We start from the raw sequence: 22721 nt of genomic DNA on the forward strand, positions 1-22721 counted from the left end.
CCCTAAGGGAAAGTCAGACGCTTAACCGACTAAGCCACCCAGGCGCCCCCTTTGGCTTCTAAAAACATATCTAATTGCATGTTTGGAGACCTAAAAGGCACAATGGTACAGTTAAATTCCTGGTATTGCCTCCCCAACCAGCCATTCCTATGATCTTGTCTCAATTCATGGCAACTCCATTTTCCAACTGATTAGGCTAAATAAACACTATGGTATTCTTCACGCCTTTTTCTCACACCTCACATTCAACCAACAAAATCCTGCAGCTTTACTCTCCAAATATATTGAATTCAACTACTTTTCATCACCCTCTCTGGTCCAAGCCACCTCTCCCACCAGGACTACTTGAATAACTTCCTTATTGCTTCCCCTTCTTTGCCCCTCACCCCTTATAGTCTGTTCTCAATACAAATATTAGTTTAAACATGTATCTCAGATCATGTCATTTCTCTACTTAAATCTCTCCAGTAGGTTCTCATCTCATCCAGAATATGAACCATGGATTCCTTAAAATGACCTATAAGGGCCTACCTAATTGGCCTGGTCACCTACTGACATCTACTCTTTCCCTCATGTTCACACTGGCCTCATTGCTGTTTTTCAAACTCATCAGGCACATTCCTGCATTGAGGCCTTTGCACTCGGTGCTCCCTCTGTCTTCCTGCACAATCACCTCCTCTATGACGCCTTCCCTGGGCTATGCTCTAAAATTTAAGCTCTCCCACCATATATCTCCTTCTTGGCTCTATTTTTTTGTTGTTGGCACTAACATACTATACTTTTTAGCTATTTATTTATTGTCTGCCTTCCTCACTGGAAAGAAAATTCCAGAAGGGCAGAGATTTTTGTGTATTTTGTTCTATATCCCCAATGCTTAGAACATTGTTTGGCATACAGTAAACACCGAGAAATACTTGTTGGGTGAGATTTAGTATATGCTTGCGTTAAAGGAGGCAGTGAAACCTGGACACCCTGTGTACAGGACACAAAATGTAAAGGGGTTCAGTGTTTTAATGCAAAAATATCCTCCAACACATCTTTCATTGAATCCACCTTTGAGAGTCTGCTACCTGCTAGGCATTGTCCCCAAGTGATAGGATGCAGCAAAAGAATCTGACAGACAAGGTTCCTGCTCACTGGGGGAGAGCGACTGCTGGGAAACAGTTATAGAAATAAATGCTTCATTATCATTCATTACATGCTTCAAAAAGGATGAGGTGATGTGAGAGTGTGTAACAGGGACATCTACCCTCATCTGGGATATCAGAGGTTTTCTTGAGGAGCTGAAATAAGTAAAGATCTGAAGCTTGCATTGGAGTTGGCTAGATAAAAGGACGGTGGGGAGAAAATGTCAGGCAGAGGATGAATTAACAAAAATCACAAAATAGGAGTTGGCGGTGATACCTAAGACATGATACCTAATACAATGATGTTTCAACTGATGACTGAAATCACTTGGATCGTCACTTACGTTAGGGTGCAGGTCAGATATTCTACATTTCTGTGAATTCCCATGCTACTTCACAGCACTCTCGAGTATACACTGATTGCATAATAATCGCTCATATGATGCATCTAACATTTTTTTTTATGTTTAAAAATTAAATTTACAAGAAATGGTGCTTCAAGGTTTCCTATGCCCAGATGTCCTTGCCGTGCAAATACATAAGCGCTTAGGGCTTCAGAGTCACTGCTTCTCGGATTTATTTGTGGACAAGTGGGATGCAGTTCAGGGCATCAGGGTTCAGGCATCACTGAGGTTGCTGGCATAGATGCTGTGGGTGGGAGCTGTGGAGGCAGTGGTGTCCTAATGAGCAGAGTACTTCTCCTTCCTTTAGACTTTCTCGCCGCAGTGGACTCCTGGTTCAAGGTCTTGCTGCCCAAGTTATATCCATGGCTCTACCACAATGGGGGCAACATCATTAGCATTCAGGTACAAGTGACTGGGTACAAATTGACTGGGGAAGGGGAAGGAGGAGCCAGGGTTCCCTAACCTCCACTGCAGAGCCAAGCTCTACTTTTCCTTTTGCTTGGCAGGTGGAGAACGAATATGGTAGCTACAAAGCCTGTGACTTCACCTACATGAGACACTTGGCCGGGCTCTTCCGTGCGCTGCTAGGAGACAGGATCTTGCTCTTCACCACAGATGGGCCTGAAGGACTCAAATGTGGCTCCCTCCAGGGACTCTATACCACTGTCGATTTTGGCCCAGGTCTCCTGAGCAAGGGTTAGGAGTGGAGTCTAGGGAAGCAGCACTTCTTCTGTGTTTACCTTTCATCTTTTGCCTCCTCTCTGCAGCTGACAACATGACCAAAATCTTTGCCCTGCTTCGGAAGTATGAACCCCATGGGCCATTGGTGAGGAGCCTGGAGGGCATGGCAGTCAAAGCAGGAGTCAGGGTTGGGAATGGGTCGAGCTCAGCTCCCCATTTCATTTATGGCTTCTTTCACTTCACCTTCTAGGTGAACTCTGAATACTACACGGGCTGGCTGGATTACTGGGGCCAGAATCACTCCATGCGGTCCATTTCGGCTGTAACCAAAGGTCTAGAGAACATGCTGAAGTTGGGAGCCAGTGTGAACATGTAACTGGGGACACGGGGGCCAACATGAAGCTGTAACTGGGTGGTGTTAGGGATGAAAATGAAGATTCAGTGGGTCAGCTTTTGTCTTTCCCCCTACCTTCCCCCCTCTTCAGGTACATGTTCCATGGAGGTACCAACTTTGGATACTGGAATGGTGAGTCCAGATGGTCTCTAGGGTAGAAGCAGGGATGGACGTATCAAGGAATTAGAATATGAGGGCTAGGTAGATTAGAGGTCTAGAAGCTGGATGTGGCCACCACTGTCCCCTCGGACGGCAAAATTCTCTGCAGGAATTTCTTTGCTTAGTACCTATGATTTGAAAGATAGTGAATTAATAAAATTGATTTGACCCCAGGTGCTGATGACAAGGGACGCTATCTTCCAATTACTACCAGCTATGACTATGATGCACCAATATCTGAAGCAGGGGACCCTACACCTAAGCTTTTTGCTCTCCGAAATGTCATCAGCGAGGTGCCCTACCACTTCATTAAGTGCCAAAGGCTTTTATTAATTTGGGGAAAGAGAGTACCTAAATTGTTTGTAATGGGATCCCATAAATCATTGGTTGTTGTCTGGGCCACAGAGCTTCATGGAAGCATTTCCCCACCCACCCAAACAGCGACTACCTGGGAAGATACACACAAGTGTGTACAAAAGTACAGGATCTTCATGACCCCATGAAGCCCTTCCCTGGACCCCAGGTTGAGAAGCCTGTGCTAGGCCTTGGAATAAGGGTTGTGTGGTTTTCCTATGGCTTCTGAGAGAATTTGGGCTCAGTTCCAGGAAATTCCTTTGGGACCTTTACCTCCCCCCAGCCCCAAGATGATGTTTGGACCTTTGACCCTGCACCTGGTAAGCTCTTCCCCATCTTTTCTCTGATCCTATCCCTTTATTCTCTAAATGGCCTAGCCTATCCTGCCCTCTATTCTGAAACCTCCCCTTTATTCTGATACTTTCCCTTATTTGAATAGGATGGGGATCTGCTGACTTTCCTGGACTTCCTGTGCCCCCGTGGACCCATCCGTTCAATCTTGCCAATGACCTTTGAGGCTGTCAAACAGGTAAGGCATAATCCACATCCAGTAGGTATGGCAGCCTTCATCAACAGCTGTAGTCAAAGGTTCGCTAAGCTTCACATCTTCTCCATGGTGTCCTTTCTTACCTCTCAGCTCATCTTAAGTACTTACTCTTCCACACCCAGGACTTTGGCTTTATGTTGTACCGGACCTATCTGACCTATACTGTTTCTGAGCCAACACAATTCTGGGTGCCTAACAATGGAGTCCATGACCGTGCCTATGTGATGGTAGATGGGGTAAGAACCTTGTGAGGCCATCTCCTCTCCTCCTCAGCACCCTTTAGCCTTAAGGTCCCCTTATCTACCTTTCCCATTGTCTGCCCACATTTTCAGGGGGTCCGGGGATAAGCTGGGATGAGGAAGAATTTGGCTGAGGCTAAGGTTCCAGGATGGATGGGTAACTAACAGATAGGCTATATTCTCATTGCTCTCCAAATCCAGGTGCTAAACGTAGTGTCTTGTGTCATGGCCACGGGCTAGATGCTGAGTCCTTCCGGTTACAGATACTTTTATCCACAGGTGTTTCAGGGTGTTTTGGAACGAAACATGAGACACCAACTGTTTTTGATGGGGAATATAGGGGCCACACTGGACATCCTGCTGGAGAACATGGGGAGGCTCAGTTTTGGGTCCAACAGCAGTGACTTCAAGGTGAGCTAGCTGTCCGCACCCCCTTCTCCTCCATACTCTTACTGACCAAAGGCCATTGCAAAGATAGGGGCCTAATGAAAGATAAATAAGGGCCATGTGGTTAGGACTTAGGCATCAAAGTAGTCACTTGAGGGGATCTAGACATGGCCACTAGTTTAGCTCAAGGCCTGATTAGGGACAGTTTGACTTTAAGAGTTTAATGAATAATGAATTTTCATTTCCCTTCTTCACAGGGCCTATTAGAGCCACCAGTTCTGGGGCAAACAGTCCTTACCCAGTGGCTGATGTTCCCTCTGAAAGTTGATAAGCTTGTGAAGACGTGGTTTCCCCTTGAGTTGCCGAGAAGTTCACATCCTCAAGTGCCCTCCGGCCCCACCTTCTACTCCACAACGTTCCCAATTTTAGGAGAAGGCGGGGACACTTTTCTCTTTCTACCTGGATGGACCAAGGTATTGCTGACAGTGGGGTTAGGGTCAGAGTGAGGAGAGGAAAATCATGGAAGACAGAGCAGCAGAAATTACTCCTCTGACTAGAAACCCAAAAGGGTATGATTCTACCCCCTTGAGAGCTGACCCTTTATTTTCTTCTCTCTTTGCCAGGGCCAAGTCTGGATCAATGGGTTTAACTTGGGCCGGTACTGGACAAGGCAGGGGCCACAACAGACCCTCTATGTGCCAAGACCCCTGCTGTTTTTTGGGGGAGCCCTCAACAAAATCACATTGCTGGAGCTAGAAAATGTGCCTCCTGAGCCCAAAATCCAGTTTCTGGATAAGCCTATCCTCAATAGCACCTTGCATAAGACATACATCTATTCCCTCTCAGCTGATACACAAAATCCCTCTGAACCAATGGAGTTAAGTGGGCACTGAAAGTAAGATAACCCTTGGACCTGGGACACGGAGTGGGCAGGATCCCTTGGTGCTGGCCCCAGTGACCATGAGGAACAAAAGGCCACAAGGCCTGAATGCAAGTACAAGTGCAGTTTCCTTGCCAAACTTTATTGTGATTAAAGTTCCAGAGATAGTACCCGCTCCACACACCTCTGTCTTTGCCCTGGTTCCTGAGTGTCCTCCCTAATCTTCCAAACGCTCTGGTTTCACGGGAAAGAAGAAACCTAGGGTTAGCGTGAATGCACCCTCTCAGGGCCCAGAGTTGGCCCCAGGCACAGCCCTAAGAGATCGGGAAGAGGGCTTTCCAGCCTGGCAGCGATGATCCCGGAGGCAGTGTGTGGAGCAGAAAGAGAAGTCGAGGTAGTGAAAGGGAATGAGGCCTTGGAGGGATGTCCCGCAACTCCAGCAGCGTCTGAACAGGAGGAACACAAATGGCTGAACAGGTACCCCAGAAACTTTCCAGTCCAAGCTCTCCCCATCAGCCTTCCCGCCATTTCTGGTTTTGCTGCAGAGGGTTCTCAGCATCTCAGGTCCCCTCAACGGCCTTTCCGAGTACTCTGCAGGCACTCGTTCTACTTGCCCCAGCACAGCGCACCCGTCACGCCTGCCTCTGCACTTACGGAGCACTGACTGCAGAGCCCGGGGTCTGAGGGGTGGGGGCTCCCAGCTGGGCGGCCAGTCGGCGCTCTGCAGCCAGAGCTCTCTGCGGGGAAGAGAAGTCATGTTAAGGACAAGGCCCCAGTGGTGGACAGGATGTTCCAGAAGTGACAGCTGTGCACAGGGAAGGGGTCAGACGTCTAAGGAGGTCTTAGCTGTGGAAGAGGGACCCGCCGGCCTCACCTTCTCGCGATCGCTGAGGGCGGCAAAGCGCTGCCGCTCCTCTCGCTCCCGCTCCTCCTGCGCCTGCCGCTCTCGCTGCTGTTCTTCCCGCTGCCGCCGGGCAGCCTTCTGCTCCCTCTTCCGCACAGCCTGCCGTGCCTCCATTTCTGGTGTCAGTGGCCCTGGCACCTGGAGGATTGCCAGGAGGTGTAAGGTAAGACCCATACACGCTACCTTTGGGAAAACTGTAAGAAAGTGGGGACGATCTAGGCAGGATCCATGATGGCTTCCTGCTCTGCTGCTGCTTCCTTTCCCAGCTTACCTGAGCCTTGCTGTAATCATAAGCATCTGGATTCTTCTCCATGAACCTTCGGAACTCATTACGTGTTGACCTGTCAGCTGCGACTGTATATGGTGGCCGGGCCCTGGAGTCCCTAAGTGTAAACACCCCAGCCCCCACACAAAAATGGGTTCAACTTGTTTCCTGCATCTCCCAACCTCACCGACCCAGATCAAGGGGAAGACTGTCAAGTAGCCAGTACCAACATTAGCCTCCAGATGATCCTCTCTATACCCCAAAGGGCTTGGCCTTACTCACTGCACAGTGGGGTCAGCACCCGCCTCTAGCAGCAGGCGAACCACTGAGCCTCTCCCAGCTGCGGCTGCCGCGTGCAGGAGCGTGAAGCCACTGGAGCCCAAGGGGGCGCTGAGCAGAGACAGAACTCCGGGGTCTGCGGGGCTGGCAGCTAGCTGGAGTTTCAACATCCCGACATCTCCGGCTCGGCAAGCAGCTAGAAGCATGTCCCAGAGCTCTGACGGATCGGGGGTCCTGGCCTCATCCAGGGAAGGCCCCAGAGGTGCTGCCTGTTCCTGGGAGGACTGTGAGGAGGCCTCATTTCCTTGCGTTTGCTGGGGAAGAGCCTCTGGGTCTCGGCTTCTCTCCTTCTTATTCCTTTTCCTCCTCTTCCGCTTTGGCAATACCTCAAGCTCCCGAAGATCCAGGGTCCCCACTGTCATCTCTACTAGCTCCAACTCTACTTGGAAGCTGTCCTCTCCCTCTGACCCTGAACCTGGGGAAAAATGTAACATGTTAAGTCCCTCTAAAGATATACACAGAGGGTGGAAGTATGTGCGCTGCCCCAGATGCGTAAGAATGTACATAAAGAGATCATTCAGATTGTCTTGACATTAGATTAAGTATTTGTATTTTGTCAACCAAGATAAAGTAGCGCACCAGGAGCTGAATCCGTTAGCATCCCATGCGGAAGCTCTCCGCTTGCAGCTCAGACAAGGACAGACCTAGCAGGAGCTATGCTGGGACAAGCGTCCCTAGACTCTCCCTGTGAGCAGCCTTAGGATGGTACATAACAGAGGAGAGCACGGGAGCAGTGACAGCCACGCAGACTACAAGTCTGCAGGAGGGAAAGCAAGCCTTAGCTCCAAACCACACTGTCCGGTAAGACGGGTCAGTTATGTAAGATTTGCGCAACACAGGCATCTATTGCTTATACTATTTCGTGTTTTCTAAGTACTGAGGATACATCAATGAACAAAAGAGAACAGGAAGTTTAGAAAGGTCACAAAACACATCTCAATAATTGCTACCGTGTACCCCTTATCATAACAGACCTACGTGCGTGTATAACGGTGTGTGTATTGTGTAAGGACTCATCTATAAAGAAGGAAGTGGGGTGCCCGGGGGGCTCAGTCGGTTAAGCGTCCGACTCTTGGTATCAGCTCAGGTCTTGAACTCAGGGTGGTGAGTTCAAGCCCTGCGTTGGGCTCTGCGCTGGGCATGGAGCCTACTTAAAAAAAAAAAAAGAGGGAAGTGGCCACAGGAGATCTGACTGCATTTGTAGGATAGGCACCCAGACAGAGATTGGACAGTTGTCAGATGGTGCTCAAACCCTGTTTGGGAGACTCCTCATTCTGCCCAAGTGCCTCATTTTCATCACCGGAGACCTTTCTTTCTGCCTCGGTGGCCGCCGCCTTCTCTCTTGTGGTCTTCCAGTGTGTCTGAGGGGAGTCCAACCTGACTGTCTCCCGGGGGTCTCCTTCTGCCATAAAACAAAAGATGTTTCTTAAGTTGAGTTGAGGAGAAGCCAGCTCAGGTTTCTCTCCATGAAGATGCTGTCTGGATGTACAAATGAGAAACCAAAGCTTGGGCTGGAAGGTACAGGAAGATCTAGGGAGTCTGAGGATCTAGATCAGAGAGGCTCACCATGGACATGCAAGGTGGTTAGCTTCTGGAGCACACGCTGTAGCTCCCGGAAGGTGGGTCTGCGGGTAGCGAGAGGGATATCCCAAAGCCGGGGGTCCCCCCGTTGCAGGGGTGCGCCACGGCCTCCGAAGAACAGGGACCGGCCAGAGCGGGGGGCACGCAGCAGTATTGTCCCAGCTTCCTCCAGTGCTTTAGCCCAGCCTGGCCCCGCCAGCAGGTCACGGACATCCTAGAGAAAAGAGTAACTCAGGCCAGTGTATCTTCACTTGCTGTTTTTAAATCTCCAACTAAAAATCACCCACAAATGATGTGTAAGGGATGGGAAATAGAAGGTTAACAAAGGGGAAGGAAGAATGAGAAGGCTAAGTTCCTTGGGTATCAGTCCCTTGTCTCCCTTCACCTACTCAGAAATAATGAAGACTGGGAGGATACAGGAGTCCGGCTCCCCCCGCCCCCCCACCCCGCAACATCTGACGAGTTGAAAGGGGTAAAAAGCACACTGGTGGACCCCCAGATCTGGGACGCCTAACTCACCTTATATAACGTGGCTTCATTATAGCGCCTCAGGTTGGCTCCGGCAGAACGAGAAGTCCCACCCCGGGCATCCCGAATTCCCTGGGCTGTGCCCCGCTTGGCCCGCACCGTGTAGCGGTGAAAGGTCTTGTGTATCACCACATCTCTTCTGTAGACAACACAGGCTCAGTACCGGAAACTAGCTCATACTCCCAGGCTAACCGGGTCCATTCCATCCTTACACCCACGCAGCACCCTCTCTCACCCTTGAAAAATGGCACCAGCAAAGTGCCCCGCTGCAGCCATAAGCACCACACAGTATCTGGGACCTCCGTTTCGCAGGTTCTGTAGCAGCAGTTCTGGCTCTTCTGGGGACACCTGGATGACAAGAGGGACAGCACAAACCCATCTTGCATTCACTGAGAGTAAGAAAATAAGGGCCAGGGCTAAGTTTCACATGCACTATCTCGTTTCATATAACCACCCTGAGGCTTGCCTCCATTTTACAAGTAAGGAAATTTGAGGCTTGTGGAGCTGGTCAAGATCAAGGGGCAGAATGACAATTCAAACCTAGGTTGGTCTGTTTCTGAACTTAACTCCATTGCACTTGACCCCAGATTCAGGCCAATTCAATCTGAGACTGTGCTGTCAATTGTGATACCCACATCCAACAGGAAGAAAGAGGAAAAGCAAGAAATGGACTGGGTTTAGGGGAACTCTAGGCTGAGTGTACAAAAGTCTACAGCTGATCACACAACCTGCACTGCCACTTGCCTGCCGAGGGCCGAGGACACAGCGGTAGGCATCAAGAAACTGGCCCCGGGCATTCTGGAAAAGAACCCGATGGGGGTGGAAGCCTTGGGGTCTGCCGGGCTTCTCAGACTCAGCCCTCTCTTCGTCCAGTGTCTGCAAGTCCTCTTCACTGGCTGAGTCCGAGTCTTCTGATCCTGAGATGCTGGAAAGATCTCCTGAAAACAACATGAGGTGCACAAGTTTGGTGTTCCATCTTGGACCTTTCTGCAAACTCCTAGGATAGGGCCTTCCTCCACCCCCTACTCAACACAGGTCTGCTGGCCATCACCTGCAGAGCTCTGCTTTTCGAAGTCCACGGCAGACAGGAGAGGCTTGTCCTTGAGACGTTGCTTTAGGTTAAACCGATGCCAGTCAAGCTTATAATGTTCCCTCTGTTGGTAGGAGGCAAAGGGGGAGGCTGAATGGAGAAATATGCCCCAGGCTGGCCCTCTAGTACCCACGACCAGAGACAGAACTCCAGGGGGTGTGTTGGATAACGCCCAAAGGCCTTAATCAAAACACAAACCTTTATTAAACATAAATCGTACATCTACCTCTCTTCACCCACCATTTACTTTTGCTTCCACAATTTACCTCTGCACCTGGGCTTTTACCTGTTTCTGGTGGTTGTGGAAGGTCTGGTCACAAGTTGAACAAAATAACTTTTCTGAAATGTCCAGCTGACCCTGGAGTTTTCTTTCTGGGCTTGCTCTCTCCCCTGAACCTATTTAAGGGGAGGATAATTAGAGGCAGAAAGGGAGTCCAAATCTGCAGTACCTGGAATTACATCCACTGTCTAATACACAAAGGGGGATGGATATAAAAGAAAAAGATGGCACCTTTTCCTTAAAAGAATTTATAATCTAATAATGAAATAAATGGCACAGTAATCACTTTATACAATAAATGTTTCTTTTTTTTAATATTTTTTATTTACTTCTAGGAGAGAGAGAGAGATAGCGTGAGCAGGGGAAGGTCAGAGAGAGAGGGAGTCACAGGCTGAAACAGGCTCCAGGCTCTGAGCTGGCAGTCAGCACAGAGCCCGACGCGGGGCTCGAACCCACGAACCGTGAGATCATGACCTAAGCAAAAGTCAGACGCTTAACCGGCTAAGCCACCCAGGCGCCCCACAATAAATATGTTTCTGAAAAAACATGTAAGATGAATACATATGAATCACTAAATTAACTAGAGGGATTATTTAGAGAAATCCTGTAGAAGATAGTTTTCGGTAACATTAAAATAATTTTTGGTGGGGCGCGTGGGTAGCTCAGTTGGTTAAGTATCCGACTTTGGCTCCGGTCATGATCTCACAGTTCGTGGGTTGGAGCCCTGAGTCAGGCTCTATGCTGATGGCTAGCTCAGAGCCTGGAGCCTGCTTCAGAAGGGAGCCTGCCTCCCTCTCTCTCTGACCCTCCCCTGCTCACGCTGTCTCTCTCTCTCACATACAAATAAAAACATTAAAAATTTTTTTTTCTAAAAAAAAATAATTTTTGGTAACTGCAAAAATCACTTCTCAGAGACTTTTTTTAGCTTTACGTTTCCCATTACAAAGTGGTTTTTAAAAAAAACATGCTCAAGAAAACCAAAGACAAACTAAGGTTGTAAAAAGAAAGTTTTTATGTTGGGGGCCCAGGTGGCTCAGTTAAACATCCGACTCTTGATTTTGACTCAGGTCATGATCTCATGGTTGTTGAGTTCCGGCCCTGCCTTGGGCTCTGCGCTTCCAGCTCCACCTCTGCTTGGAATTGTGTCTCCCAATCTCTGTGCCCTTGCCCCACTCACTCTCTCTTTAAAAAATAATCATTTAAAAATGTTTGTTCTATGGGGCGCCTGGGTGGCTTAGTCGGTTAATCGTCCGACTTTCGCTTAGGTCATGATCTCGCGGTTCGTGGGTTCGAGCCCCGCGTCAGGCTCTGTGCTGACTGCCAGCTCAGAGCCTGGAGCCTATTTCGGAGTCTGTATCTCCCTCTTTCTGACCCTCCCTTGCTCACGCTCTCTCTCTCTCTCTCTCTCCTAGAAATAAAAATATTAAAAAAAATAAAAATAAAAATAAAAATGTTTGTTCTAGGGGCGCCTGGGTGGCTTAGTCGCTTAAGCGTCCGACGTTCGCTTAAGTCATGACCTCGCAGTTCGTGGGTTCGAGCCCCGCGTCGGGCTCTGTGCTGACTGCCAGCTCAGAGCCTGGAGCCTGCTTCAGATTCTGTGTCTCCCTCTCTCTCTGACCCTCCCCTGCTCACGCTGTCTCTCTCTCTCCTAGAATTAAAAAAAAAAAAGTTTGTTCTATATTCAGCAAGAATGAATACTTTGATTGGACTCCAGTTAAACTTGAACTCTAGGAATTCTGAAATAATGTTGCAGGCAGTGCTTGTAAACGTGACCTGATACAAACAATGGCAAGACGTTTGTTTGGAGACAATCCAGGCGCCCGTGTTGGAAACAACCCAGAGACGGAGTGAATTTAAGATAAATGTTATCCTTAGAAAGAAATGTCAACAAGGGCTCTTAAACTGGGGGTATATCAATACGAATGGGTTTCCTGGAGGAACAATAAGCTCCAAAGAGCCTGTCTCGTTCCTCATGGGTCCTCCCCAAACCTTCCCAGATACCTGAACAGGAAGTCCGCAGAGCTTGGGCCAGAGCCTCCCCAGAAGGGTGGCTCACCAAGTTCAGGCCCTGAAGGACCGGAGCATCCGCGCTGAGGTCAAACAGGGAGACCAACGTAGGAACCTGGGCTGCAGCTGAAACTGGCGACATAGCTGAGCAGAATATTTAGGAGCAGCTCCTGGAGCACAAAGCCGGGGACAGGAACAGGGCTCCTTAGAGAGAGGCCCTACCGCCCCGTCTCCTGCCTGCCTGACTTGGTCTCCTCAACGCCGCAAGGCACTTCGGGCCTCACTCTGGTACCAGCAGTCCGCTCTATAGGTTAATACGTGACCTCAGCCCTCTTTCTCAAACCCCCAGTCCACACGGAGTGAAAGACGGAAGCATGCAACTCCCAAATAGAGTCCAACAGAGCTACAATCACTGAGGTTCCCTAATCGACCACTCCTCGTTACCCGAGCAATGAGCTCCAGCAATGACTGAACTGCGTGGACTCGCCCCCGCCCTCGGCAGCTGTACCAAAGGTCCTGGGGAGCCGAGCCGCATGTCCGTCTACGATCCCAAGCCCGGATTTCTGCAACATCACAACAACTCGTCACTACGGAGCAGCGAAGGGGACAAATGGCTTCGCCCGCACCTCAGCCCCGCCCCACACAGGGCGCACTATTGGTCCTTGGGCTGTAAAGACCCACCTCCATCCTTTAGTCCCGCCCCCGAAGCCTAGAATTGGCCGTCGTGTCTCCACCCCCTATGCTCATTGGTCAGACTCGCTGCGGGTGACAGTGAGTGACGGGCGCCGGGCCTAGAGCTCTGGGTCCGGACAAGGCCAGCGGATCCGACAGAGCCCCTGGAATCGCTCGGGTCACGGTTCTTGGAGTGAAACGCAAGATCGGTTACTGGAATCTCAGGGCCCGGGTCGGGCCTGACCGAGGGTGCCCGCGTAGCCCTAAGTGAGCTCATAGCGGGTAACGGGGGGAAGGGGCTCCGCGGGCGGGGCGGAGGCGCGCAGACGGAATGTTTTGATGGCGGGGGCGCGCGGACGGGGGCGCGCGCGGGCGGCGGGGCCGCGCGCGAGGCTGTCCGCTGTTGGGAGCCGAGCCCTTGGCCTGGCTCCGGGCGACCCTGGGGCGCGCTGGGCTCGGGTCTTGGCGGCTGGGGGTGGGGAGGCAACCCAGCCCACTTGGGCGATCGGCTGTCGGACTGGCTCGATTCCTCCAACATCCGCAGGAATCTGTGAGCCCAGGCTCGGCCAGCCGGGGCTCCATGACCCTGGGTCCACACTCACCCGGGCAGTGGTGAGTTCCCTGAGGGCTTGGTCAGCTCCTTCTGACCCAGGGCTCTCGCTAACCCAGGGAAGCCCACTGGGGCCAGGCTGGGCCGTGTTCCAGGGCCCCAGGGTCTGCACCGACTGGGTGAGCGCCATCTAGACATGCCTGGCCCCAGGGCCCCAGGGCCCCCACACTCTGCCCAGGATCTGTGTCTACAGTGACCCAGTCAGGATCTCCAGTCCAGGAACCATGCCTGCCTGCTGGGCCTTTGGTGCTAGGGAACCAGGGAAAGAGGGTGATCAGAAAGGTCCTTTTCAGAAGGACTCTGTTCTTGGGTGTTGGATTTGGGGCTTTGAGGACCCTGAGAAGCCTGTCGAATATTCTGAGGCCGAGGAGGGTAATGGAAAAACAGTCCAGAGGGGCTGCCTGACCTCAGGTGTGTACTGATTCAGTCTTTACAGGTTCAACAAGCCACTTCTTGGGACAAGTTGGATGGTGGCCCTGTATAGTACAACCAGAGGAAGGGCACATAGCCCTAGTGCCTCGTCCCCTCTGCAGCCTCCCTGCCCCACGCTTGGCCTCCTCTTAGTTGAGGGTGGGTGGGCAGGAGGGTTGGGTTTCTTTCTGTCCCCCATCGCCACTCTTCTGGGGCCTGACACCTTCTCCTCCAGCAGCTGCCGAGCCAGGGCACCAGGGGCTGGAGTGGAGCAGACGCTGTCCATGGAGCTGGTAGGGATGTGCTTATCTCAAACCTTTGTTTACAAAATGCTTCCGAACTGCTAGTCTCTTGGGAGACCTGGGTTTCTCCAGGAGGGCAGAGGGAAGTCCCCTTATCTCCACTGAATAGAAGATGAAACATCCCCCGCCCTCCCAGCAAAGGGGCAGAGCCCGGCTTCAGACCAGCAAGATCTCAGTAGACCCTCAGTAAAGGCTCTGGGAGTGACTGACCTCCCAGGCCCTGAGCTTGCTGCTCTCTTTTGGTAACTACTCCTCTGCCTTTGAGCCAAGAAGACTGGTAGTAGAGACCAAGCCCAAGGATTCTTTCTCACTCTTTCTGGTCTACTAGGCAGGACAGGAGACAAGCAGCAGCAAGGTCTGAACCTGAATCTCTTTCTCATTACTGGCAGGTGGACAAAGTGGACAGGGGGCCGTGGTGATGGCGCAGTTTGACACTGAATACCAGCGCCTCGAGGCTTCCTACAGTGATTCACCGCCTGGGGAGGAGGACCTATTGGTGCACGTCCCTGAGGGGAGTAAATGTGAGTACTTGGACACAACAAGGGAGCCGGGGTATGGTTGGGGGGGGGGAGTTGGTGGAGGAACATGGAGGGAGCAAGGGACTCCTGTTCCTTCAGGGCTCTGACCTCTCTGCTTCTGTGCCCACAGCACCTTGGCACCACATCGAAAACCTTGACCTCTTCTTCTCTCGAATATCCTTTGTGTCTCTGTGTTGGAGCTCTGGGACCTTTATCCCCTCCCTAAGCCAGGCCCCTCATGGGAAGTTGGGGTGGGTATGATTCTCGTCTCCGGGAAGGGAGATGGGAGTTTTTTTTAAGACTGAAAGAGGCTGGGGCGCCTGGGTGGCTTAGTCGGTTAAGCGTCCGACTTTCGCTTGGGTCATGATCTCGCGGTTCGTGGGTTCGAGCCCCGCGTCGGGCTGTGCTGACTGCCAGCTCAGAGCCTGGAGCCTGTTTCAGTCTGTGATTAATAAAAAAACAAAACAAAACAAAACAAAAACATTAAAAAAAAAAAAAGACTGAACGAGGCTGGGGAAATAATGATCATTATAGATAATGATACCCCACGTTTACCAAGAACTACGTGCCTTTCACTTTGTGGTATCAGGTTTATAAGGAACCTCTTTAAAGGTGATCTTTCTTTTTGATGGGACGCTAATAACTATAATGATATCTTTTGGCTTATTCTGTGTCAGCTCTGTTAAGTGCTTTACATGTATTGTCTCATACCTAATAATCCTATGAAACAGGTGCTATTATTTGCAACGTACCACTGTGGACAAAAATTTAGAGAGGTTACGAAACTTTGGCCAAAGTCACACAGCTAGAAAGTCATGGAGCCAGAAGTTAAGTTCAGGTATGTGACACCAAAGTCTGTGCTCTTAATTGCTGTCTCTCTCAACCACATTTTCCTTGACAGTCATACGTTTATAATCTACACCAGAAGAATGGCTTCACTTGCATGCTCATCGGGGAGATCTTTGAGCTCATGTAAGTCTAAGAAGGGATGGTGTTGTGGTGAAGGACTACATCTCAGTCTTTCCTTGAGCTCAGCCCTGGCCATACCTGTCATGGCAGCTCAGTCCTGGGCTCAAAACTCTGCAGACCCTCAGAGTTCAGGGACAAGGTGTGGCACCAAAATTTCCAATCTCATTTTTTTTAAATCTCCCCTATAAGGAATGCTTTCCAAGTCCTATCTCTTCCATGAAGAGAACTCAGACTTGATCATTGCATCAGAGCTCCAATGGAATGGGCATGAGTCAGTCAGGAGGTCTCAGAGATGCCAGCCAATTACTTAAGAAAAGCGGGCTATGCCTTGGTTACGCCCTAGAAGCCCTAGAGCTTTCTAACTGGGAGGAGCCATATGGTTTTGCCAAAAGGAATGGGATTGGGAAACCTTCCTTCAATAAGACAAGACTGTAAATCCCCTGAGGGCTTCTGAATCCTATCTCAAAAGGAAAAGGATTGGGAAGAAGAAACCACAATCAGAAGATCTTTGGTAGTCTAGTAAGTGGTGGCAGAGATTACCATGCAGTGAGAAAAGCAGGCTGATTGTGTGACACCCAGAGGCTAAAAGGAAAAAGTGGTAGCTGGTTTGGGTCTTGGAAGGTCCCTGGCTGAGCCATAGGGAGAGCCCACTGGGAGTTCTCCAGTGCCTGCATGTCCCCAGAGGCTGTTCTCCCGTAATCTCATCCTGCTGCTTCCAGACTCTTCTCTTTCCCCACACTGTTTCACTGGTGCTTCTCTGACTCCTGGACTATGGCCCCTCTTCCCAACTCCCCAGGCAGTTCCTCTTTGTGGTTGCCTTCACCACCTTCCTGGTCAGCTGTGTGGATTATGACATCCTATTTGCCAACAAGATGGTGAACCATAGTCTTCACCCTACCGAGCCTGTCAAGGTCACTCTGCCAGATGCCTTTTTGCCTGCCCAGGTCTGTAGCGCAAGGTAAGGGCTGCAGAGTTGTGCTAGCAGGTGCGGAATGGAATGAAGTGTGAGGCAGTAACACATCCTCTAGAACACAGACTCAGGCTCAGCCTCGCCCCATCCTTCAGGATAGCATCATGTCTCCAAAGACTCCTCAAGGGCCACCCCCCTTCCTTTCTTTTTCCCCTCCACTGCTAGGATTCAGGAAAATGGCTCCCTTATCACCATCCTGGTCATCGCTGGTGTATTCTGGGTCCATCGGCTTATCAAGTTCATCTATAACATTTGCTGCTACTGGGAGATCCACTCCTTTTACCTGCATGCTCTGCGCATCCCCATGGTGAGCCTGGGAAGTTGAGCAGTTAGCACCGCAGCCCAAGATGCCTTCTGTGGCTTGGGAAGGGGGTGGTGGTGTATTCTGGGCCTTGGGCATCCTCGTCCCTCACTGTTAGGTCAAGGAGCAACTGCTTTAAAGGCTCCACTCGGCTGAGCAGAGGACCTCACAGCTAATGCGGGGAAGGAACCCTGGGCACCAGCCCTGCCTTCCTACCTTGTCTCTCTCTCCCACCCTACAGTCTGCCCTTCCATACTGCACGTGGCAGGAAGTGCAGGCCCGAATTGTGCAGACGCAGAAGGAGCACCAGATCTGCATCCACAAGCGTGAGCTGACAGAGCTGGACATCTACCACCGCATCCTCCGCTTCCAGAACTACATGGTGGCGCTGGTTAACAAATCCCTCCTGCCGCTGCGCTTCCGCCTGCCCGGCCTTGGGGAGGCCGTCTTCTTCACCCGTGGCCTCAAGTACAACTTCGAGCTGATCCTCTTCTGGGGACCCGGCTCTCTGTTTCTCAATGAATGGAGCCTCAAGGCCGAGTACAAACGTGGGGGGCAACGGCTGGAGCTGGCCCAGCGCCTCAGCAACCGCATCCTGTGGATCGGCATCGCCAACTTCCTGCTGTGCCCGCTCATCCTCATCTGGCAAATCCTGTACGCCTTCTTCAGCTACGCCGAGGTGCTGAAGCGGGAGCCCGGGGCCCTGGGAGCGCGTTGCTGGTCACTCTATGGCCGCTGCTACCTCCGCCACTTCAACGAGCTGGAGCACGAGCTGCAGTCCCGCCTCAACCGAGGCTACAAGCCCGCCTCCAAGTACATGAATTGTTTCCTGTCACCTCTGCTGACGCTGCTGGCCAAGAATGGCGCCTTCTTCGCTGGCTCCATCCTGGCCGTGCTTATTGCCCTCACCATCTACGACGAAGATGTGTTGGCCGTGGAACACGTCCTCACCACCGTCACACTCCTGGGGGTCACCGTGACCGTGTGCAGGTGGGCCGGGGCGGCAGGTGGGGGTAAGCAGGCTGAGCGTCCCTGGGGAAAAGGCTTGCCTCTCACAGTAACTCTGACGCCCCCCCCCCCCCCCCCCCCCCCCCCGGCCCAGGTCCTTTATCCCGGACCAGCACATGGTGTTCTGCCCTGAGCAGCTGCTCCGCGTGATCCTCGCTCACATCCACTACATGCCTGACCACTGGCAGGGTAATGCCCACCGCTCGCAGACCCGGGACGAGTTTGCCCAGCTCTTCCAGTACAAGGCAGTGAGTGGAGTTGGAGTTAGGGCCTGCTAGAGACTGGCTGATAGCTCGGTGGTGAGGGCTGGGATCCCTCTTCCTCTCTTATGATCTGGGTCCCCTCCCTCTTAGGTGTTCATCTTGGAGGAGTTACTGAGCCCCATTGTCACGCCTCTCATCCTCATCTTCTGCCTGCGTCCACGGGCCCTGGAGATTATAGACTTCTTCCGCAATTTCACCGTAGAGGTCGTTGGTGTTGGGGATACGTGCTCCTTTGCTCAGATGGATGTTCGCCAGCATGGGCATCCCCAGGTACCGGGAGAGGACAGGGGCAGGTGGCCAGAGGCGATGCCGGCACGTACAGTGCCTTTGGGTGAACTGAGCCAACGAACACCACAAAGAGGCAGCCTTGCCTCTGGGCAGCCGCGTGCCAGGGCACACGCTGCTTGGTAAACCGGAGCTCGGGCAGAACTGTAGCCTTAAACTTGCACCTCTGGCCACGTTCCCTTGAGAAAGGCACAAACCAAGCAATGAGTCTAGCGTGCGACTGCTCCTGGGGTGGGCACTGGGGCCCCTGGACAAGATTCAGCAGCGCTACTGCGGTCTGGCCTTCAGGGCCAAAGCCTCCCGTCTAACAGGAGAGATACAAAGAGGGTTCCCGTCAGAGGACAGTCCCGCTCACCGTAGGCTCCCTTGTGCAGTGGCTGTCCGGTGGGCAGACAGAGGCCTCGGTGTACCAGCAAGCTGAGGACGGGAAGACAGAGTTGTCACTCATGCACTTTGCCATCACCAACCCCGGCTGGCAGCCACCACGTGAGAGCACGGCCTTCCTTGGCTTCCTCAAGGAGCAGGTTCAGCGGGACGGAGCAGCTGCTGGCCTCGCCCAAGGGGGAGTGCTCCCTGAAAATGCTCTCTTTACGTCCATCCAGTCCTTACAGTCTGAGTCCGAGGTGTGTTCCTGGCGACTGGGAAGTAGCATGTGCTCGAGGCACTGGGAGTTGAGGACTGGGCATGGGGTAGAAGGGCCTACCTACCCTATCGGGTTTCCTTCTTTCTGTCTGTTCCATTGAATCCTGACATCCATGATACTGGGGGACCCTGCGGCCTCCCTCCTGCCCTGGGAATTCTACCCGTCCCTTTTCTTTGACAGCCACTGAGCCTTATTGCAAACGTGGTAGCTGGCTCCTCCTGCCGGGGCCCCCCACTGCCCAGAGACCTGCAAGGCTCCAGGCACAGGGCCGAGGTCGCCTCTGCCCTGCGTTCCTTCTCCCCTCTGCACCCCGGTCAGGTCCCCACGGGCCGAGCCCCCAGCACCATGACAGGCTCCGGGTGAGTAGAGGCGGGCCGCGACGGGAGGGCGTGGCAGTAGCCCCCCAGCAGCTTCTGTGGGTCTCAGAGATGTTGACGGCTGCTGTCTGTCTGCGCTGGGAGGGACAGGGTGGATGCCAGGACCGCCAGCTCCGGGAGCAGCGTGTGGGAAGGCCAGCTGCAGAGCCTGGTGCTGTCGGAATACGCATCCACCGAGATGAGCCTGCATGCCCTCTACATGCACCAGGTGAGTGCGCAGGGAGGGCCAGAGCCATGGGGTCAAGGTGGACACTGAAAAATAGAGGGTTTGGGGTGTGGAAAAGCAAGGCCTGAGCCCAGGACCCTTCTCTGCCTTTTACCCACTCTGTAATCTCCATTCCCTCACACAGTCTTTTACTGTCCTTTTTAGCCAAGCTTACTGTCATCCGGGGCCTTTACATGTTTGTGGTTTCCCTTGTCAGGAACCCACCTCCCAGAGATATGCATGCGGCTCCCTCGTTCTCTTTATTCCCATGTCTGTTTTTACCACTTCTGAGAGACCATCTCTGGCCACCCTGACTAAAAGCCTCCCTCTTGAATCTTCCTGCTCTGTTTTTCTCCATAGCATCGACCTGACATACTGTATTTTTCCCGTTTTTATTTTATTGTCTATAACTCTACTTTATCCCTCAGTATATAAGCCCTACAAGGGTGGGGATTTTTGTCAATTTTGTTCACTGCTGTAGTCCCAGCACCTAAGAGTGCCTGCCTGGCACTTAAATGAGCAACCAATCTGTTCTTGACTTACAAGACTACACAAAGTGAGGGCCATTACAACTCTCATACACAGGTCTGTTCCAGGGACCTGCTGAGAATTTGACCTGTAAGATAGCATACGTGTGTTACACGCTATTAACGTGATGGTTACTCTGGGTCATTGACTGGGTGAGGTGGTAAAAGTGGGAACTGGAGGATACCATGGTGGGGGGGCAGCTGTTTCAGATGTTCTGTTCCCAACTAATGAGCCCCCTCCCCCCACTTCTCAGCTCCACAAGCAGCAGGCCCAGGCTGAACCCGAGCGGCACGTGTGGCACCGCCGGGAGAGCGATGAGAGTGGGGAGAGCGCCCCTGAAGAGGGGGGAGAGGGCTCCCGGGCCCCCCAACCCATCCCCCGCTCTGCCAGCTATCCCTGTGCGGCACCCCGGCCTGGAGCACCTGAGACCACCGCCCTGCAGGGGGGCTTCCAGAGGCGTTACGGGGGCATCACAGGTATCCCGTGGGGGATTCAGGAGGACACAAAGGCTTCGGGGGAGGGTGGCTCTTTCTAAGGCCTCTTGGGGAGGAAAGAGGTGAGAGCACTCAGGCCCAAAGAGACTAACCCTCACCTCTACTCTGCATAGCCCTAGAGCCTTTCTCCGCATTCCTGTTTGAGTTCATTCTAAGAGTATGTTCACTTGTGTCTCTAGATCCTGGCACAGTACCCCGGGCTCCCTCTCACTTCTCTCGGCTGCCCCTTGGAGGGTGGGCTGAAGATGGACAGTCAGCATCAAGGCACCCAGAGCCTGTGCCCGAGGAGGGCTCGGAGGATGAGCTTCCCCCGCAGGTGCACAAGGTAAGGGTTCCAGGACCCGAGAACAACTACCAGAAGTGGTGGTAACTTCCAGGCTGGGGGTCCAAGTCCCACGTGAGAGAAGGCAGCCCTCTCGTAACAGAGATACTGCTTCTTCCCCTCCAATGTGCGCGCCCCTTTACTTCCCTAACCCACTCTGAAATCAGGCTTTCCTTTTCCTTTATCTCCAGGCTGTATTTGGGTGAGCGGCTAGCTAAAGACTACCTCCACTACTAACCCTTTTCTCTCCACAGGTGTAGGAGGCAAGGCTGAGGAGGGTCCCTATGTCCCAGGATGGAGGCCACTGTTGCCCTGCCATCCCATCCGCCTGCCACGGAGGGCTTCTGAGTGTCGCCCGGCTCCACGTGTGTGGTGTTTGTGTGTCCGTGCCCGGCCAAGGGAGGTGCCAACGCTGGGCTTGCCACAGCCCCAGGAGAGAAATTGGGGGCCTAGGAACCAAGGCACACAGGACTCTAGCCTCATCCCCAGGACCCCCCCCCCAACCTTGGCTCAGAGTGTGGTGCTAGAAACTGGTCCCCAGCCCAGCCCCAGTACTGCCACCTTCGCACCCGCCCCTGCAAGTCTCCAGAGGACTGCACACCACAGAAGCTGCCAAGCAGGGAGCACCTGTGCCAACTGTGGAGTGGGGAGGTTGGGCCTGGACCCGGAACGTCTGTAGCCTCCCTCCCCTGCCACCCTGAACAGATGAGCAGCTCAGGCTGTGGCCCTTACCTCACCCCCTCTTCTCTCCCAGTGCTGCAGCCTGCTCACCTCCCTCCGGCTTCCCGCACATTACTGGCATGTATGCCGCTTGCTCCTGTCCTGTTCGCTTGCTCCTGTTCTGTTCAGCTTTTGCTTTGCACTGGTGTGGAGGCCCTAGCCCCCAGCTCCCCTCATGCTATCTTTTGACACTAAGAAGGAAGGTTTCTAAATTGCAGGAACAGGATAGAAGTTCTTTGCCGCCCTCTCCCAACTTTTAGGACGGGCCCCTGGGGGGCTGAGGCCGTCCCGGCCCCCATTGCTGCTTATTGTACCCCTTACCGCCCGCACACGGGACAGACTGGGCTGGAGTGTGCCCTCGCCTGTCTACCTCCCAGCAAGAGAGCTCTGGCCTGCCTCCCGCTGACCCCTAGAGGAGGGTTGGAGGCGCGACAGGAGGCCTTCGCCCTAGGCTTTGAGCTGCCGCGTTGCATGCTGGGATCCGGCTCCTACTCTCCGCCCCGCGCCTCGCCCAGGTCTGGACCGCTGCGGGTGTGGTGAACAGCGCTGCCTGAGCTCGCAGCGGAAGGCGTAGGAACTGTGTACAGCTTGATAACCCTTAATAAAAAAGGGACTTTGACTAGGTCGCGGCTTGTCGTCTCGCGCGGCTAGGATTCTGGGAACAAGAAGTGGGCTGCATCTGAGCCCCCCAGGTGGCTGGGGCCGCGTAGGAACGTGGGCCTATGCCGTCACTCGGCTATAGCGAGCCAGCGTGCTAGCAGAAGGGCCATTTCCCAACCGTGGTCCCGTGGAGGTCAAGGTCTCCCGCTGGACGCACGGTCAGATTTCGCGCCCTGCGCACGTGACCAAGCCGACTCCGCCCCTGTATTTTGCCTTTCCCGCGTGCACCTCCCCCCCCCCAACCCTGGGCCTCTTCAGGGAGATTGGCCAATGGGGACCCTAGGTAAGGGTTTGGGC

The 22721-nt window shown here is 52.9% G+C and overlaps 3 protein-coding genes across 8 annotated transcripts; 2 read left to right on the plus strand and 1 right to left on the minus strand.

The window, feature by feature from the left end:
* Positions 1-1682: 1682 nt before the first annotated feature.
* On the plus strand, positions 1683-5351 carry GLB1L (galactosidase beta 1 like). The gene is made up of 12 exons (XM_039233110.1): positions 1683-1933; positions 2038-2212; positions 2299-2357; positions 2463-2584; positions 2698-2738; positions 2940-3058; positions 3365-3439; positions 3559-3648; positions 3789-3902; positions 4185-4316; positions 4550-4765; positions 4916-5351. The coding sequence occupies exons 1-12, from the start codon at positions 1811-1813 to the stop codon at positions 5183-5185; spliced, it is 1536 nt and encodes a 511-aa protein (XP_039089041.1). The 5' UTR covers positions 1683-1810; the 3' UTR covers positions 5186-5351.
* On the minus strand, positions 5282-12726 carry ANKZF1 (ankyrin repeat and zinc finger peptidyl tRNA hydrolase 1). Of its 2 annotated transcripts, none has more exons than XM_039233109.1 (13): positions 12161-12726; positions 10166-10275; positions 9841-9943; positions 9534-9727; positions 9025-9137; positions 8781-8928; positions 8247-8475; positions 7981-8082; positions 6624-7095; positions 6348-6459; positions 6047-6214; positions 5827-5909; positions 5282-5618 (listed from the first exon to the last, which is right to left on the minus strand). In XM_039233109.1, the coding sequence occupies exons 1-13, from the start codon at positions 12306-12308 to the stop codon at positions 5456-5458; spliced, it is 2145 nt and encodes a 714-aa protein (XP_039089040.1). In that variant the 5' UTR covers positions 12309-12726; the 3' UTR covers positions 5282-5455. The 2 variants fall into 2 exon arrangements, with proteins under 2 accessions (XP_039089040.1, XP_039089039.1); XM_039233108.1 differs by having other exon boundaries at positions 7933-8082.
* Positions 12727-12938: 212 nt separating this feature from the next.
* Positions 12939-22389, plus strand: ATG9A (autophagy related 9A). 5 transcript variants are annotated; one of them, XM_039233154.1, is made up of 17 exons: positions 12939-13105; positions 13383-13450; positions 14095-14152; positions 14551-14682; positions 14810-14853; positions 15587-15651; positions 16445-16606; positions 16784-16925; positions 17161-17909; positions 18022-18175; positions 18281-18460; positions 18850-19098; positions 19299-19477; positions 19586-19703; positions 20482-20704; positions 20902-21047; positions 21299-22389. In XM_039233154.1, exons 4-17 carry the CDS (start codon positions 14580-14582, stop codon positions 21302-21304), a joined length of 2520 nt encoding a protein of 839 aa, XP_039089085.1. In that variant the 5' UTR covers positions 12939-13105; positions 13383-13450; positions 14095-14152; positions 14551-14579; the 3' UTR covers positions 21305-22389. The 5 variants fall into 5 exon arrangements, with proteins under 5 accessions (XP_039089085.1, XP_039089086.1, XP_039089083.1 ...); XM_039233155.1 differs by having other exon boundaries at positions 14098-14152; XM_039233152.1 differs by lacking the exon at positions 13383-13450.
* Positions 22390-22721: the final 332 nt, after the last annotated feature.

The sequence above is a fragment of the Hyaena hyaena genome, unplaced genomic scaffold (genome assembly GCF_003009895.1).
Source record: "Hyaena hyaena isolate Hyena2069 unplaced genomic scaffold, ASM300989v1 scaffold_71, whole genome shotgun sequence".
Lineage (NCBI taxonomy): Eukaryota > Metazoa > Chordata > Mammalia > Carnivora > Hyaenidae > Hyaena > Hyaena hyaena.